Raw genomic sequence first — 18,568 nt, forward strand, 5'->3', positions numbered from 1 at the left:
CCCGGTGGGTAGTAGGTGATGTCTGGTCGGTGCTGGATTTCAGTGTCCTTTATTTTCTTTGATCCTTCCTCGGGTCTCCTGACAACCTCACGACTCTAGCTGGATTCTGAAGTATTGGGTTTAGATGAACGGTATGGGATTTTTAATAGGTTTTAGGTGAATTATTGAGTACACACTCACACACATGCACACATGCACACACACTCACGCACATACAAAAAAAAGAAAAAGAAAAAAAAGAGAGAGAGCAATGATGATGTCGAATCGGTAAGATTAACGAATGAACAATACTGAGCTCTCTCGGGGAAAGAAAGAAAAGATAGCCACTAACGCATAGTAGCCTACCTACATACCAAAAGAAAGATTAGACTTTCTTCTTTCATCATAAAAAAGAAGTGTATATCAAGTTTATTTCGTTCTTTTGTTAGCAGGGTCAGAATTTAGCCAAGTTTTGTCAAAAGTCCAATTTCTGAGAAAAAAAACGTAGAAAATAAGCTTTTTGTAAAACAAACATTTCAAGCACAACGCTACTATTTGTTATTCTGTGACAGCTCAAACATCTAAATAATGCAATAAAACAACATTCCAAAAAGTGCTTTTGATTGCAAAATAACAGTTTATTGCACATAAAAATAAGCAATTGGCTGGTCTAACTGCAGCTGTGCCGCAGCATCCAGTCGTCCAGGGGTCGACGTGACCATCGTAACGAGCTGTTAACCCCGCGGATCATCGCTCGACGGCTGCTTTTTGCGACGAAGCGTCATTCCTTGACGTGCAGCAAGTCGAGCGCCTCCGTTATGCTTTGATGAGCCGATGAGGATGCTTTTTTTTAAGCCAAAAAGCAATCCTGCAGGGTTAACTGTTTTGTTCTGCCGATCGCTTATTTCCCAATTCCTCTCCGCTCAGTCCGCTGTTCGCCGCTGCTCTACAACACCCTAGTAGTGACAGACGACACTCCCAGTCCCAATCTACACTTCCTGCTTCTCTTCTTCTACAACAAGATCCATGTGTGATACTGGCTGATCTGATACTTGCTGCCACCTGCTGGCCATTTCTTTTAAATAACTTTGCAGTCAAGCATAATCCTCAGAAGCTGCGCCAGACCCTCCTGCTTATGACGTATTGATACGTCATGTGTACGCGGCGACTATGACGCTTATGACGTATTGGTATGTCATATGTATTGAGAGAGTTAATGAATTGCACCTCATCGGCCCTTGAAATTGCCAGCCAACCAGGCATATGCCCGCTTCGCCCGACAGCCAGTCCAGTGCGAGCTGCAGATACCTAATGTGCATTTGGCAAAATCCAACAAGACATGCGCAATGGGTCCATCGGGTGACATCTTAGGGATAAAAGTCATTCCTTGTTAAGACAAAATGTTGGTCACTTGTCAACACTTATGTTAAATGAATATCATATTAGAGAGTGCTAAAACCATATGCACAATTCTCAGACAAAACTATTCAAGATGACTTGACACAATGTGCATACTCGCAAGAGTGAAATGATTCCCTTATGGGAGTTGATGCAATGTTTAAAACATGTATTAGAATCAGATAAAGAACATTTGAAAATACTGATAGTATTGGCATTTTGTGGCGGCCGTGGCTCAGGCTGTAGAGTGACGGTCGTTAAGTAACCAGAAGGTCGGCTGTTCGATCCCCGCTCTCCCCAAGTCATGTGTCGTCGTGTCCTTGGGCAAGGCACTTCACACACATTGCTTTCAGTGCTACTCACACTGGTGTATGTAAGGTGCGAATGTTTGGTGGTGGTCAGAGGCGCATACTGGCAGCCGTGCTTCCGTCAGCCTGCCCCAGGGAAGCTATGTCTACTTAAGTAGCTTACCGCCACCACAGTGTGAGTGCATGAATAATGTATCTATTCCATTGTAAAGCGTCTTTGAGTGTCTAGAAAAGCGCTATATAAATCCGATTCATTATTATCTTTGGTTTAGTTCCCCTTTACTCATTGTTTGATTTATTTTGCTATTTATATTTAACACTGTGTTACCAGCATTTTACAATTATTATTATTTTGAGTACAATTTTAGTTATCACTTAAGGTACTTTTTTGGAGGACACATTTCATTTTAACACAAAAGTGGAAAAATACGTAGCAAGCTATTTAATGTGTGAATGTGTGTTAATACCGTTTGATTATTAAAACCCATGCATACAAATTGCAAAGACAATTTACATTTCAACACTGCCATTCAAGTACAACCCCCCCTTTTTTTGTTGCAAAGAAATAGTGTTAAAATTGGGCGCAAAATGGGCACATGAAGGCAGTGTACTGAACACACCATTCTATACAATGACGCCACCACATTCATACAAACATTCCACTTAAATGGTTAAAAGTATTCACAAGTAATCAAACAGCTTTTTGCAATCATCAAGCAACAGACTATTTGCAATCATTGTAACGTTTCAGTTACAAGCTGAGCCGCCCTAATATAGTGACTAACACTAAGAGCTGGCTGTCCTTGTTTCTCAATGCAATGTCGCTTGCTGGTGTACTGGGGTATTAGATGTTGCAAAACTGACTTCTTGTCCACATTTCTCTGTCTTTGGTAAATGTAGTGTTGTGGCCAAACGCTTAAACACAAACACAGTCCTTCTGAAGTACAAACCGCTCACACCACCGTGACTGTGTGCCAACAGTAGCGCCTGCCTAGGGTTGATGATCTGACAAAAACTATCCATCCATCCAATCAAACACAATCTTTTAAGCAAGAATATGTAATTTCATGTTCATGCAGATAATGATCTACTGGCACATTTAGAATCCACCATGAAAAATATCACGCCTGTGCAGTCGGGGTGAGACTATATGGGTAACTCACGATTTGATACAGTGACGTTATGTGCTCCACGATAATGATAATATCATGATAAAACACGGTATCTACGGTATTCAATATATTGTCAGAAATGTTCTTAACCATATATAACGATATTCAATATGTGAGTGACAGTGGAAAGCTTGTCGTCTGTTCTTCTTTTGCCAATAGTGTGTAGACACCGCTTTACCGTCAATTAGGGAATTAGCGCCCCCACAAACAGGACAGGAGAGATTAAGTACTGACGGTGGTAGCAACGGATCGTGGATTTGAGTCACAGATTGAATCGTTTTTCGGATCACAAAACTAGATAAATAGTACTTTGTCTTCATTTATTTTATAAAACACTTTTGCCCAATAAATAAAAAAAGAAGAATAAACTCGTGAAATCAACAAAGTACCATTTATTATATTCATGGTCCATGTATAAAATAACAAGGTATTAATTGATTAAAGTTGTGTTCCTAAAATCTAAACGGCTATATTTGACACTTTGAGTTGAATGTTTGTTTGTTTTGTTTTTTTATTGGCAAAGGTGTTTTATAAAATAAATGAAGACAAACTTCTATTATCTTTTTTTTATAATGAAAAAGACAAAGGGCAATTAAAAGGTGTATTCAAGGATTTTCTCAAAGAGTAGAAGCCAAACGTCCGTTTATCACTTTTTAAAAAATGCGCATGCGGAAAACCATTGTCCGAGGCTTCGCTAAAAAATAAAAATAAAAATAAAAGGTACGGCTTAAAACGCGGAAGCTTTTGCCCGTGACGGGCCGATGTTGACAGAACCGCATTTTCGGTGAGTACTTTATGAGGCGAAGCCTCGAAAAAAAAATGTCCTTGTATGTTTTTCAAGGCTTCGCTATAAAAAAAAGAAAAAGCACTAGCTTTGAATGCGTAATGGGCCGAAGCAATATCGACCCACGCCCCCCCCCCCCCCACCCCCCCACACACACACTACTGTCCAGACATAACATACGTACATTTGTTGACTGACAGGGTGAAAAAATCAAAAACACAAAAGAGAACACTATTTACAGAACATTGATGGATAGATAGATACTGTTACTAAATGTAATTCGCAGTGACTGACCAAATGTGATATCTGGACTGTGTTTCTCGCTGCATATTATCATCTTAATGAATGTACTAAGCTAGTGATAACAATAACACCTCCACACTGGCCGCCGCCCCCAACACCCACAAGGGTAAGGGTAACACAACTGTTTGTATGTTGCAACAACCAGAGAGCTTAATCTTGTCATTTTGTTCGAAAACGGAGAAGTACATATTTTAGAGAACAAACCAAAAAAAAACAATGCTTGGTCACAGCCACTGCTATCGAGTTACAAGTACGTCAGTGTAACGTCTAGTGTGCTTGAAAAAATATAAGACATTACACAAGCTTTAAATGCCAAATTTCGTACCAACAAGCTTGTATTAAGAACAAAATGTTTTGAGCATATATTTCCCTGTAAACTGAGTCTGGTAGAAAAATACAGGTGAATTGATTACATTGATTATATTGTAAATGCAATGATTACACTGTGAGCTTTGTGGAAACAGGATGTTTTGCCTTAGATCTACTATAGTCTTTATTATATTTACACTTATACACAAAACCGACCTACAGGTACATGGGGCCTGAAGCAAAATTATATCCTGGGGCCCGCTAGTTCTGACAATAGTATTGTTTATTGATCATTCACAAACCTACGCTAAACTTTTTGCTGCACCTGGCACTTTTATTTATTTACATTACTCTGTTGTCAGCCTGCTCGTGTTTACCCATGTGTGGTTTTTAATCTCAAAAGGTTTACATTTATCTGTGCAAAAATAATAGTGCAAGAATAACAAAATGTGTAAGAATTTGTTCATTTTTGTCTATTTGTATTTCACATTAGATTGTAATTATATTTTCCCAATGTAATGGAAAAAAGGCAGAAATTTTTCACAACAATTTGAGTTCTCATTTGTAATATTTTTTAAACTTAAAAGTCAAATTATTGTTACCAATTATTAAAAACAAATGAAGCTCTGTTGGTTGTGTGTGTGTGTTGTTGTTGTTGTGTTTTTATTTTTTTTGGGGGGGGGGGGGGGTATAAAGAACCTAGTTAAACCTTTGTTTTATCTGTTTTTACTTCCTCTCTTCAGTAACAGAGAAAACTAATCGAAGAAGAGATCCAACTCTTATTCAAGTCAGGATCGTCCGACCATTGTAAAAAGTACATGGATTCATTGTAAGACATACATAGAACCGAATCCGAAAGAAAAGTTTCCACTTCCTCATTTTGCCTTTATGTCTGTTGTTGTGCTTTGTATTCTGCACAGTTCACATAGAAGACACTTTACATATACTACTGTAGAAATTATTAATTTAAGATTCGGATAGAATTGTACTGTTACTCTATTTTAGGAATGTATACTAGAACAATATTGAACCATTTGTTGTTTTTGGTGACATAATTTTTATCGGATATCTTAATGTATGTGTTTATTGAATTTATTTCTTACAAAGAATTATGGCTTAAAAAAAATACTTGCCTAAAATGATCTTGTTATAGTTGTGATGTCATCCTCAAAATGTAAACTGTATGCGTTGTATAATGTTGTCAATTGTCCAAGCTAAAATTTCTCAATTCAATTTACTGTTGTTCGTTTATTCTTTAGATAGACTTGTCAACTGCTTTGTGCTGCAAATGCTTTGTATGTCAAAAGCCAAGATGACTCATACCTGGAGCAACAACAGAAATCGTCCATGAGTTTGCTGTTATACTCAGCTTATCACTTGATGCCCTCATGTATATGGCACTTACTGTACTTCATCATCTTTGCAGCATACTTAGCATTTGCTCATTTTACAAACAAAACCAAAGAATAGAGTTGAACAGGTAATTACGAAACGTCCAATAGAAGCATTCCATTTACCAAATGATGCTACAACTGAATTGATATTCAAAGTAATTCAAATATTTTAGACTTAAAGCAATTGTTGTTGCTTCATGAACATTCTTATATTTGAAACCTAACTTCTTGTCCTGAATTTTAGTCATAGAAAGGCCAGTTTCAAGCATAAACAATAATTTTGTCACGATCACAAAAAAAGAAAAAAAAGAAAAAAGTATTGTTTAATTCATAGTCATCAAGTTGTAAATAAACAGTAGTACACACCGAGTTTTTGACTGTAAAAGCTTGATTGCAAAAATAAAAGGTCCTTTTTAAAGTGCTGTCTCTGCAGCCAAAAAGCATATACAGTATTACATATATAAAGTTTCTCCACAAATGTGTTGAAAATTGTCCCAGTGAGCACTTGCCGAAATAACCCATTCACCTGACAGTTGAGTCATGTCAAAATGCTGATAAATGTGTGATTATTGCTGTGCTGTTCCTTGGATCCTTCAGAATAAAAGCCAGCTTTAAACTGTGCAGATAACATTTCAGACAAGTTGCCAATACTTCTGCGAGGCCTCACAAACACAGAGCATATGGAACCACAACATCCCATATCTAAACATTTCATATAATACTTTATTTCTAGTCGTAAACAGTCACTAAGGTGAGTGTTTGTTGGCCTAACAGAGGTCTCAACCTGACTTTAGTATGTTGTTGATTCTAGTGGACACTTTGGAGGAGTGCTCTCTTCACACATAGTTTACACGCTACTGGACAGACGGCAGACAGCAGGTACGGCATTAGCTTGGCAAGGATCTATCTGTGCACAATTCCTGGAAGCTGGAAAACAATCCTTTCCTTGCATATAAACAGCATATTCACACCATGTCACCTACAAATACTTTACCTAGAGATTGCCCCCACACCCCCCAACCTCCGCCACATACATACATTTTTAATAGTGTGTACCAAGGTTATTTTTGTTAACGAACGAACTAAAATTCAAAAAGCAATTTCATTAACGAAATAAAATAAAAACGAATATGCTTTTTAAAAAACAAAAACTATCTGAAACTACATTCTATTGTTTACAAAACTAACTAAAAGTAACTATAATAATAGCAAAAATGTCCTTCGTTTTAGTCGTTGGTAATTAATTTCATACATGAGCCCTTGAGAATGATTTTGTTATTTTTGTCCTTTTTTGTATATAATTTGAGTATATATTTTTATTATTTTTATTTATTTATTATTTTTATATTATTAATTTGAGTAAATAAAAACAGTTCTTTCTTTAATTCAACACAATCTATGACATATTTAAATAAAATATAGACTATTTGAAAGAAGAAATGTGCACCATGATAAGTTAAAAAAAATGTTTACATGTTTTAAAACTTTTAATTCTTCTTAGCATTCTTCTTAGCAAGTCAGTGTCAGTTGTTTTGGTTTGTTTTGTAAATTAATCTTTACTTCGCCGAAATGTACCAATCACGAGCAGGCGTGGAACATATCATGCGCAAAAAGTGATTTCAATTTTGATGTTCAGTTTCAACACATTCCAAAAAAGGGGGCAACAGAAGACTGGTAAAGTTGGAGAATACTCACACACACAAAAAACAAACACCTATTAAAACCTTCCACAGGTTAGCAGGTTAAGTGGAAAAAGGTGAATGCAATTGAATATATATATATAACATGAAATTGGGGTTTGTACATTTCATTGTGGTCTTTTATTGTGACCACTTCACCTGTGTTTGGTCCGACAATTAAGCCATATATGTAAATTGACATCAAGTGAATGTGTCTGTTCTAGCTGGAAATGACTCAGAAAGTGAACTTAAAAAGTATATAAATCCATCCATCAATCCATTTTTTGGTACTATTGGCGACATTGATTCTCCTATTGATGTTTAGGCACCATAATGTCAGATATATGCTCTGGCAACCCTATAATGGGCATTTCCTGTCAAATATGGCCATCCGCGCATTCTTCTCAGTGACTGAAGCACTTTTCGCTTCAGACTCAGGCTCTAGTACTGTATTTTTAGACAAGCACCCTGGAAATTTGAAATATCATATTGCACTTTAAGTTTGGATGCTCAATTATATTTTATTGTGTCGAACTTTAGCTGTGATATTTATTGGTGGATAAAAATCTATGATAGCAGACTTTATCCACATCTTGTTTATGGTGTTAAAAGACCAACTTTTGTGGAGTTTCTTTCTTTCTTTCTTTCTTTCTTTCTTTCTTTCTTTCTTTCTTTCTTTCTTTCTTTCTTTCTTTCTTTCTTTCTTTTCTTTTCTTTTTTTTTTTTAAAGAAAAAACATGTGCAGGTCTCCAGCTAATTACAACAATGAAATTCATCATTTAATGTTATCATTTATTTTTTGAATTATGTTCTGACAATTATTGATGACATCACGACTTACCTGTTGGGTGCGGTCATGTGACATTCACAAGCTGGGCCCTTTGGCACTGTGATGTCGTTTTCGGTCGACAGCAAGTGGCAAAATGGCCGCCACTAAGATGGATAAAAATGACTGGATTTAGCTGATTAATTAATATTCCTTTTTTCTTTTTTTTTTGGGGAGAGCTCAGTATTGTTCATTCAGCAGTCTTAGTGAGTCAACATGTCATCATCATTGCTCTCTTTTTTTTCTTTTTTTTTTCTTTTACATTCATATTCCACAAATGCAATCAGATTGTGTTTAGACTTAAAGGGGCAAATAAAACATATTATTGAAAAGAAAACGTTTTAGTATTTTTTTTTTGTCTCTCTCAGTTTCCAATGACATTCACAAGTCTCAAAAAGATACACTTCAGGATTTCCATGCAACCTTTGCTGCAAATGTGGTTAGGGCATGAAATAAGTTTGGCGAAGTCAATTGTATATCAGATTTTTATAAATGCTGAATAATTTTTAGTTTGAGATGAAGCCCTCAGTAGAAAATTTGGACACATTTGCTTTGTCACAATGCTAACTCCGCTAACTTGATTTCTACTAAGATTTCGATTTTTTGAAAATGCCCAAACATTGCACAAATGAAATGGGGGGTGGGGGAGGGGGGGGGGGGGGTAATAAACAAATAATAGATAAATACATAAATAAATAAATACATCTTTTGGGAGTCCAATAAGACCACAAACAGCCACAATTACAAAGAGCGAACAGGACAATAAATATACAAAACAGTCCATAAAAAACAAATATTGCACTTAATAAAACAGGAGGATTGTGGACAGGATAGTCAAAAGAATAAATTGGGTAAAAAAGTGTTATCAGTCTTGTAACATCCTCACAAACCAAGGTATGCATGCATGTTTCTTTGTTAAAAGGAGGTAGCGAGCAGGGGCTATATCCCCTTTGGCATTTTCTGAAACTCCTGTATCTCCTTTGTGATAATCACAACCTCCAAAACTGATACTGTTGCTTCATCTTATCTTCCAGTCATGTGCGGGTATGCGTGTGATTATATGGGTGTAATTGCACATTGCAAACCTTTGTAGGGAGGGAAATTAAGGTTGAAAAAGGGCGCAGAGGTTTTAGTGTGGAATTAAGTGGAGCTTAGTTTTTGGTTTCTTGTTTGTTTTTGATCATTTTGGGATAATCTTTCAAAGCAGGTGCCATTTGATAAATGCCCAATAGAAGACAAGTATGGATATTATACACAGTGTATACTTTTCCACCAATAGCATCCAATGCATTACATCTAACGATACAGACTTCTGAACTACAGTATAGCATTTGACTTGAGTCATTTTAGCAGCGTATTAGATGATGAGATGACCCGTGAATGGGAGATGTTTAGGTGGACACGGCCACTTATGATTGGCCATCGAGGGAGGCGACAATATAGAGCCGGTGATAAATGTGAAGTTTTGCGTGCTCCCCTAAAGCAGCCGACACACTCCCACAGATGCTCCCACCCTCACAAATTTTACAGAAGTTAAAAGTTCCTTTTTCACTTGATGGGCAAACAGTGAGCCTTTGCTTATTTTCAACTTGTATTTGAACCCGCCGAAGGCCTCTTGGACATCAACGACACAATAAGAGAGACAGGGGGACATGTTTTGGTTATCGTTAAATGAGAGGAAATTTTGAAACATTGTGCAATGGTGCTGCAAAAGTTTTGAAAGCTTGTGAGAGCTTTTGGTCTGCGGCGTGTCATTGAGCCCACTCGTTGGTGAAGAAGCCCCCATGTTGCATTCCTACAGAATGGAGAGTTACCTCGTTACACCTGTAAGTATCACATCTTTTTTTTTTTATTGTCTTTCAAAGTGTGAGGACATTGTTAAAAATATATACTTGTTCTCATTTACTTTCTTTCTTTTTTTTAACATTGTGTGTGTATTGTACTACAAACGAAAGAGACACAAAATTAACCTATTCTATCATCTTATATTTGATGAATTATCATGAGTTGTAGTTCTTTTGTGTACAGGATGCCAACTCTAACAGTCTTTTATACTACAGACATGAAAACGAAAATCCAAAGTTCTTGAGAGTTTCAGAATAGCAGCGGCAAACAAACAAAAAATTACAACTTGTATTTTATTGAAGTAAACACAAATGCATGTAATAGTATACTATTTTACCTGATGAAAATATTGACATATAGTTTGTGAATGTGTGATTAATACAAAAGGGATTTTCAATATATTGACTACAAATGAACTTTATTGATGTATGTTTCAACACAATTTTTCACTGATGATTGTTACATTTCAATCTTGCAGTCCTCCGAAGAAATGTATGATCCCGAGATCTACAGACATCCAATGCCAGAATATTATAGTCCATATGTTCTGGATACTGAGATGCAGGCAGGTCAGTTTTAATCCAACAATTCACAACTTTTATTTATTTTTTCATTAAAAAAAAAAAAGAGGTAAATGTTGTTTTAATATAACAAATATACAATATTAACCAAAATATTTTACAAAATGAATTAGAAATAATACATTGAAACCTGATGATAAATTCTACTTGGATATGAAGTTCTCTAAAATGAATTATGTGGAAAAATATTTATTTTTGGTTGTACATAAGGTGAATACGACGTGTGCAGCTGAAGAGCACAGGAAACAGATGCTATTTTTTGGTCTGCTGCAACTACAGACATAGAGCAAATTTTGCCCCAAGGGGTTTTGTTGACTTTCTCTTGGTAGCAACAGTTTTGAATATTCCAAAAGGCAAAAATTAACTGAAGTGTAAATAAGTACGACTCATCACTGTGTGGGGAAAAAAGTAATTTCTACATAATATATTTTGAAATCTATTAAATTTAGACAAAGGGTGAATTAACAATATTTATTTTATGCTTTCTTTATTTTTATAGTTTGCATATTTAATATTTACATTAAATTGGTTGAGTATTAAAATCCAGTCAAGAAAAATAATATTTAAAAAAATTAGTTTCCAGGACTGAAATAAGTAAAATTATTTTCTAATATAATCCCACAGTGCTTGTTCCAACTAAAATCTCACCAACTGTTTATTTGAATAACGGTATGTGTTTTTCTAACTTTCTAACATTTTTCATTGTGTTCTCTAATTAGATCACTGGGACTATCACCCTCACACTCACGTACACCCGATTGAGTTTGAAAACCTGCAAGAGGCCAACTTCACAGAGCTGCAAAGTGTGCAATCTCTGCACCCACCCGGTCTAATTCGACACGAGGTCTTGCGCTATGATCCAGAAAATCTACTGGATCCAAACCTTGGGGCGCATTCGCATATGTTACAGCAACCAGTAAGTTACGAAATGTCACTGAACGTATTCTCATAAAAAACAAACAAAAAAAACAAGAAACTTGTTCACATGCTAAAATGAAAGAGCCTGACAAGTCATTGTGTGTTACGAATTCATCTCCAGTTTGTGTATGGAGATAGCTGATACGTATATATTTAGGCTGATCATTACACAAAGCTATCAGTAAATTGTATTGTTGGCAAATGTCAAGACAAAAGTTGGAAAAAATAAGATTGCACAATGAAACACAAAAAAAATCCCAATTTGACACAAGACTTTCTGTGTTTCTAAACAGACATTTTGGTTTCATTTCATCCTGTGAGGACATTCTGAAACTTGGTGCAATTTCATTTGGTCTTTTAACAAAATCTCTAACTGAACTTTTTTGTTGAAATGCTTGAAACTTTTACTTTTGGAACAAATATTTCTTTTAAATAGCAAAAAAATAGAAAGTAAAGTTGAAGGATGCATTATAGCAATATCACACAGGGGCTTCAATTAATATTTTATTCTCAACCTGCTCTGATCAAATTGCATTATGATGGTCATTGATTTTTTGTGTGTGAATGTTGACATAAAATTTACAAAAATAAGAATAACAAAATATCAATCACAATACATTCAAACAGTTCTCTCTAATGCTATCATTCGTAAATATATTCAAAATCTACTGAATAATATAAAATGTAGATAAAGCACACAATATGTAGTATTTATATTTATAATATCTGATTTTCTTCAACTTTACAAACTAGTAAACTTTGTACATCAACAAATCATGTATTAAGTAATGGGGAAAATGGGCAATATGCAATATTTTCTTGCAATTATTTAACATGAACAAGCAAAATGACCAGTTATGGATGTTAAATGTTGACTAGCTAACTAACTAACTTGAACTAACCACTACTGCCTTTTTTTTGCTCATTTAGGAAGCACTGTGCAGAACGCGTCTGCAAAATGATCCATGTTGAAAATGAATCATGCATTATCCATATTTTCCTCTTCTTTTTTTTTTACCCACGTAGACCAGAGGATGTTGTTGATCTTTGTGATGTGTGAGCTCGCGAAGCCCATTCAGACTATTTTGGTGATGAAGAGCTATATAAATAGAATTGACTCAATTCTTGGTTTTGGCCTTTTTGTGTTGAGTTCACAATTTGGGTTTTCCAGCTTCCTCCCACATTCCCGAAGCATTCATAGTAAGTTTAGAATAAATTTGACTCTATTTAGAGTGGGACCAAATAGACTCAGTTTTAGAGTAGGCTAAAATTTAAACTTGGAAGAGAGTAAAATAAATAAATAAATAAAATAAAATAAAAGTCACTCAAGGGTTGATGAACAAACTCACAACCTTCAGCTTGGGAGACTGCCACACTACCACCTGAGCTATGGAGATGTTTATAACTAATATATCCCTTTATGCCATATTATTACAGTATTTAATGAGACTTATTATAAGATTGTTAACTATAGGGACCTTGTCTCCTGTTTGGAAGGTCACATTCTACCCACGGGCTGTGTATCCTACACACGTGTCCCAGCACAGCACTGATGATGAAGAGCATGGACGTCAAAGTCCCCCCCTGGAGGTGTCTGATGAGGAGTGCCTTCGAGATCAAGCCCCTTATGTCATACCTGGAGAGATGGGTAAGAAAACCCAAATTACACCAAGATTATCTGTTGAGATACCACATGAGAGCTGAGATGACCCCCAACAAAATAATATGTATCAGTCTTGAAGTTAATTTTGTTCATCAGCATTAATCATCAGACATTTGCCTTGTCAGGCAATGCAGTTAGGTGATATTAGCTCATCATATTAATAGTCTGTGTTTGTCAGCACAGAGCCAATGGGAGAAATGGATCGTATTTTGGCTCGCTCTCTGCGGCTAACTGTATTTTGCAGACTACAGCATGTAGGCTTCTTGTTTCTTCAAGCGACAGGAGCTGACCTCAGTGGACATTTCGCAATTTCTCAAAATATTTGCTTACATGCAAACTTTGAAAAAAGGGACAGAATGACGTTTTTTGTTGAAGGACTAATCAGGAGACTAAGCAGTAGCTTTTTTTTTTTAACATGCACTACTCACTATTTTATTATTAGTATATTGTAATTTTTGAAACACTTTACATGTTTCTTTGCTTTTATTTTTTTATATCATAAAATATTACCTACCCTATTTGGTAATACTTTATAATAACTATCCGTTATAACTAGTTAATAGATCATTAGTAAACTGTTAATTAATGAGTTATAGTTGCAACTTAAGAATAATGTTCCAATAATATATATTAACTATTAACTGATACTCAAAAAGTCACTAGTATTTTACTAATTGCTTGTTTATGATCTGTTACTCTTTTAGTAGAGAGTTATAAATCACTAACTATAACTCATTACCTAACAGTTTATTAATGATATATTCTTTATCTACAATCATTATTATAAATCCTTAACAAATTGTTAACAACATGTCATTAATGATTCATTAATTAACAGTTTACTAATGAGCTATTAACTACTTATAACAGATAGTTATTATAAAGTGTTACCAAATATTTATATAGTGCTTTTGTAGGAGCTCAATTATGCTGAATTTGATCTTCTTACGATCTCAATTTCTAAGAGACCAATCTTAGGGTGCTATGGAAAACCATCCCATTAATTAATTAATGAATATGTTTGTTTGTTTGTCAAAAAATAATATGTAATTACTACAAATGTATCTTTGTCTTTCTAGGCAAGTGATGTAAAGTTTGCCATTAGAGGGCAGGAGTTACAATAAACTTGTGTAATCACTTGGTACAAATCATACAACAGTTCAAACATACTCAACCAGACAAGTACTTGAAGTAATTGTGGACAAACATGAGACAAACATGAGACCACACAGTTTAAAATAAAAGTCAAACACCCAAGACCTATTAAAAGCATTTTTGACAAAACGTCATCGCAATTACTCTTTGTTGATACAGTCATTGAAAATAATTAGGCATAGTTTCAGACTTGTTCATTGGGTGGCAAGCCTACAAATTGAGACCGACTTAATTGAGTCAACTCACGTCAAAGCATTGGAAACGTACAGCATACATAGGTTTTTGTACATACGCAATAAATCGGATGTTTTCTTATATTTGAATTAAAGTTTAACTGGTTACTATGGTACACTCACAGAAATATTTCAGGCCTAACTTTTATGATTTATGTATTTTTACATAGCAAATTCATATTTACATTTCTTTTTAGATAATGTTAACACAAACCTACCAAATCAACCTTATATGATACATATTCATTAGTCTAATAAAGCCTATTTATTTGAAATGCATAATCCTCAGGTTTATATATTCAGTATTAATAAAATGTAATTACTTTTTTTATTTTATGTTTTTGAGACGTCTGCGTTCAGTTTCATTCCCAAAACATGAAAATGTAAAAAAATAAATTAAAAAAAGCAACAATATGCTTTTTATCATATAGGTAACCAGATTATTATGCAATTCAAACAATGTGTGTTATGCATTTCAAATAAATAGGCTTCATTAGACTAATGAATATGCATCATATAAAAAATTTTGGTACTTTTGTGTTAAAATTATCAACAAAAAAAAGGAAATGGGAATTTGTCGTGTAAAAAAATTACATAAATCTTAAGTTAGGCTTGAAATATTTCTGTGAGTGTTATACACGCGCTTCATTATCTGCTTCAGAAGTCAAAATATGTCAGCCAAACTGTCAAAATTGCTTGGAATTTTTTGTGTCCTCTCCAAAGTCTTGTTAAACTAACTTTGTGTTACTCAGTCGGGCTTTGCACCTGCTCACTCTCTTAGCGATCATTTTGATCATTTTCCTCCATGTAAATGTTACACATGCTGTCTTGGATTGATCTCGTGAGATCAAAACCAACAAAATCTTGCATTATACAGAATTAGTAATTGTGCAACTTTTTACTGTTTCCCATAGGCAACAAAAAGAAGATTCGCTTGTATCAGTTCCTGTTGGACCTTTTACGGAACGGCGATATGAAGGACAGTATCTGGTGGGTGGACAGAGACAAAGGAATGTTCCAGTTTTCATCCAAACACAAGGAGGCTCTCGCACACCGCTGGGGAATCCAAAAGGGCAACCGCAAGAAAATGACCTATCAGAAGATGGCACGGGCGTTGCGCAATTACGGCAAAACTGGAGAGGTGAAAAAGATCAAAAAGAAACTGACGTACCAGTTTAGTGATGAGGTCCTCGGGAAGACTCATTTGGAGAGAAAGCCATACATGTAGGGAGAGGACTGAAATGTTGATATATGCTTTCTGGTCTAACTTCTGTTAACAATGTTAATATTCCTTGTAAATAGCATTAAAAGCATCATGAAAGCTGTCCAAGGGGAACATTCTGGGTTACATTGTTATTATACAGCACATTTATTTCTCTCAGCACAGAAATACATTGTCAAAATTAGTTGATCCAGTGTCTGCCATCCAAGTCGACTGCTTTTGCTATTCGGGACATGGAAAAGCTGGAATTGGTAAAGTGCGTGTACAGGGAAGTAACCTTGTGGAGACAAGGCAATGCCTTGATATGATGTATGTAACCTGTTATTTAAAGAACATAGTTTAGATTACAGGCCTGATTTGCCAATGTGTTTGTTCAAAGTGGGATTTTTGTATAATACTGTGTAACTGTGGAATCAGCAAAAATGCAATAAACATTTCTTTCAATCATGAGACAATGCCATGTGAGTTATTTTTGAAAAGTGCACCTGTGAACGTATTTGCTATTAAGAACAATGCATGAAAGAACCTCTATATTTATTCATTTAAATAAGATATTTTTAAGATGCCTAAATTATGCAATGTGTGAGTTGTGGTTTCTGATAACCACCGCCCATTTTAGCTCAAAATGATACTCACACAGCTCATATTAAAACATATCATGTTATTTTTTTATGTTTTTGGAAAACCAAAACAAAAAACCAACAACAAACAAATTAAAAAGGATGTCAACCCCCAAAATATGTTTTTACAATTTTATGTTTAATGTGCCCCCACTAGACTCAATATGGCATTATGAGTCATACTCAATTTGGATATTGTCATGTTTGGTTTCTGTTTTTGATTGTGTGTCTCCCTTGGTCTTGTTGAGTGTAATCCTGCCCTTCCTCGTGTCAACCAATCCGTGCCCTCAGCCACTTGTGTCTTGCCCCAGGTGTGTCATTAGTGTGTGTGTATATAGTCTCCTGTCTTCCCTCTGTCTGGGTTGGATCATTGTCGCTTCGCTGTCGCTTCGCTGTCGCTTCGCTGTCGCTTCGCTGTCGCTTCGCTGTCGCTTCGCTGTCGCTGTCTAGTGTTTTGTTGTTACTTTGAGTTTTGTCTTCTCGGAACTTTGTTGGTTTTGTTTATTTAGAGTTTTACCCAGTACCCCTGTTAGTGTTTTTGTTAAATAAATAGTTCTCAGCATTACATGCATCCCTGCCGTGGTTCTCCTGCCTCCCTGCATTTGGGTCCTCCACTCCGCACCGTGACAGAATGATCCAACCAAAAACGAACCCAGCAGAGCAAGAGGCGGGTACCAGTTTCAGTTTCCGGCGGCGCACGTGCTGCGCCCGCCACCAGTTCCAGTTTCCGGCGACGCAAATGCTGCGCCCGCCACCAGTTCCAGTTTCCGGCGGCGTATGTGCTGCGCCCGCCACCAGTTCCAGTTTCCGGCGGCGCAAATGCTGCGCCCGCCACCAGTTCCAGTTTTTGGCGGCGCACGCGCTGCCCCCGCCACCAGTTCCAGTTTCCGGCGGCGCACGTGCTGCGCCCGCCACAAGTGCACGGTGGAGGGGTTTTGGGGTTTGGCGGCTGGGGGGTGGCGGAGCTGGGTTGTGGTGGGTAGCGTGCATGGTTGGGGCGGTGTGGGCCGGAGGGTTTTTGGCTGTGCCCCGTTTTGGCGCTGGCCGTGTCAAGGGATGGGGGGCAGCTCCCGGGTTGGCTCTCCGGCCGGTGGCCCCCGCGGATGTTGTGACCTGGTGCTGCCGCGGCCTGTGGGGCCCCTACGGGGCCGTTGTCGGGCCGAGTTTGACGGTTCCCCTCTTTGGTGGAGGTTCTCATGCATGCCAGATCCACCACACCAGCATCTAGTGAAACACAAACCGAATTTGCTTCTCCCAGTGGTCGCTGAATCAGTGGAGGCTGGTGTTTGTGGATCTCACTCTGCTTCATCTATCCTTCCTTCCTTCCTTCCTTTAGTCTGTCCTCTTGTTTCTTGAGGTCTCCATAATCTGTTGGAATCTAGATGTTTCTGGGGTTGGTCAAAGATTCTGGTTTTGTAACTGTGTGGGTGGTAGGTGGTGTCTGTTTTTTGCTGGATTTCACTTTGTTAAAAAAAATATATATATATATTTTTTTTATGTCATTACTAGTGCTGTCAAAGTTAAAGCATTAGTTGATTAATTAATCACAAAACATTAACGCATTAATCATGATTTAACGCAGATTAATTAATTCACATTTATAATATTTGTTTATGTCAAACTATCTGGGTATTTTTTTTTCCATTTTAAATTATGCAAGTAAGAAAAAGAGGAGGATGAGCATGTGCGGTGGATCACATTTTTTTGAAGACGTCCTCATAACATTAAATGTCAAAATAATTAACACATAAACGATGCTCTTTAAATTTTGCGGGGAAAAAATGTTGATAAAAAAGCCTTTTTTATTAGGCGATTAATGGTGATTAATCAGAATTCTAAGATGTGATTAATCTGATTAAAAAATGTAATCGTTTGACAGCTCTAGTCATTACACATAGCCGAAACTTTGTTGTGTCCATTCATCCATTTTATTTACTGCTTCTCCTCCTCATTGTGATCTGAAGCGGACTTTGGATGACAGGCATGGTACATCCTGAACTGGATTGGCAGCCAATTGCAAAGCACATGAAAACAAACAACCGCTCACACTCACAATCACACCTACAGTGTAATAGAGTTTCCAATTAACTATTAACTAACATGCATGTTTTTGGAATGTGGGAGGGAGACGGAATACTCAAGCCTGGCAAGAACATGCAAACTCCACCCAGGAAGGCCG

General features: G+C 36.5%; 1 protein-coding gene across 1 annotated transcript; it reads left to right on the forward strand.

Moving 5' to 3' along the window:
- The first annotated feature begins 9,640 nt into the window (after positions 1–9,640).
- On the forward strand, positions 9,641–16,186 carry spi1b (Spi-1 proto-oncogene b). Its single transcript, XM_086071468.1, has 5 exons — positions 9,641–9,978; positions 10,476–10,566; positions 11,298–11,494; positions 12,994–13,144; positions 15,462–16,186. The coding sequence occupies exons 1-5, from the start codon at positions 9,937–9,939 to the stop codon at positions 15,773–15,775; spliced, it is 795 nt and encodes a 264-aa protein (XP_085927594.1). The 5' UTR covers positions 9,641–9,936; the 3' UTR covers positions 15,776–16,186.
- The last annotated feature ends 2,382 nt before the right edge of the window (positions 16,187–18,568 follow it).

Source organism: Leptonotus elevatus, chromosome 3 (assembly GCF_054856555.1).
Source record: "Leptonotus elevatus isolate MCC_2025b chromosome 3, RoL_Lele_1.0, whole genome shotgun sequence".
Lineage (NCBI taxonomy): Eukaryota > Metazoa > Chordata > Actinopteri > Syngnathiformes > Syngnathidae > Leptonotus > Leptonotus elevatus.

Coding starts and splice junctions, on each gene's coding strand:
- spi1b (XM_086071468.1), top strand. CDS start 9,937: ATGTTGCATTCCTACAGAATGGAGAGTTACCTCGTTACACCT. Junction 9,979..10,475: donor AGAGTTACCTCGTTACACCT/GTAAGTATCACA, acceptor TCAATCTTGCAG/TCCTCCGAAGAAATGTATGA. Junction 11,495..12,993: donor CGCATATGTTACAGCAACCA/GTAAGTTACGAA, acceptor CCTGTTTGGAAG/GTCACATTCTACCCACGGGC.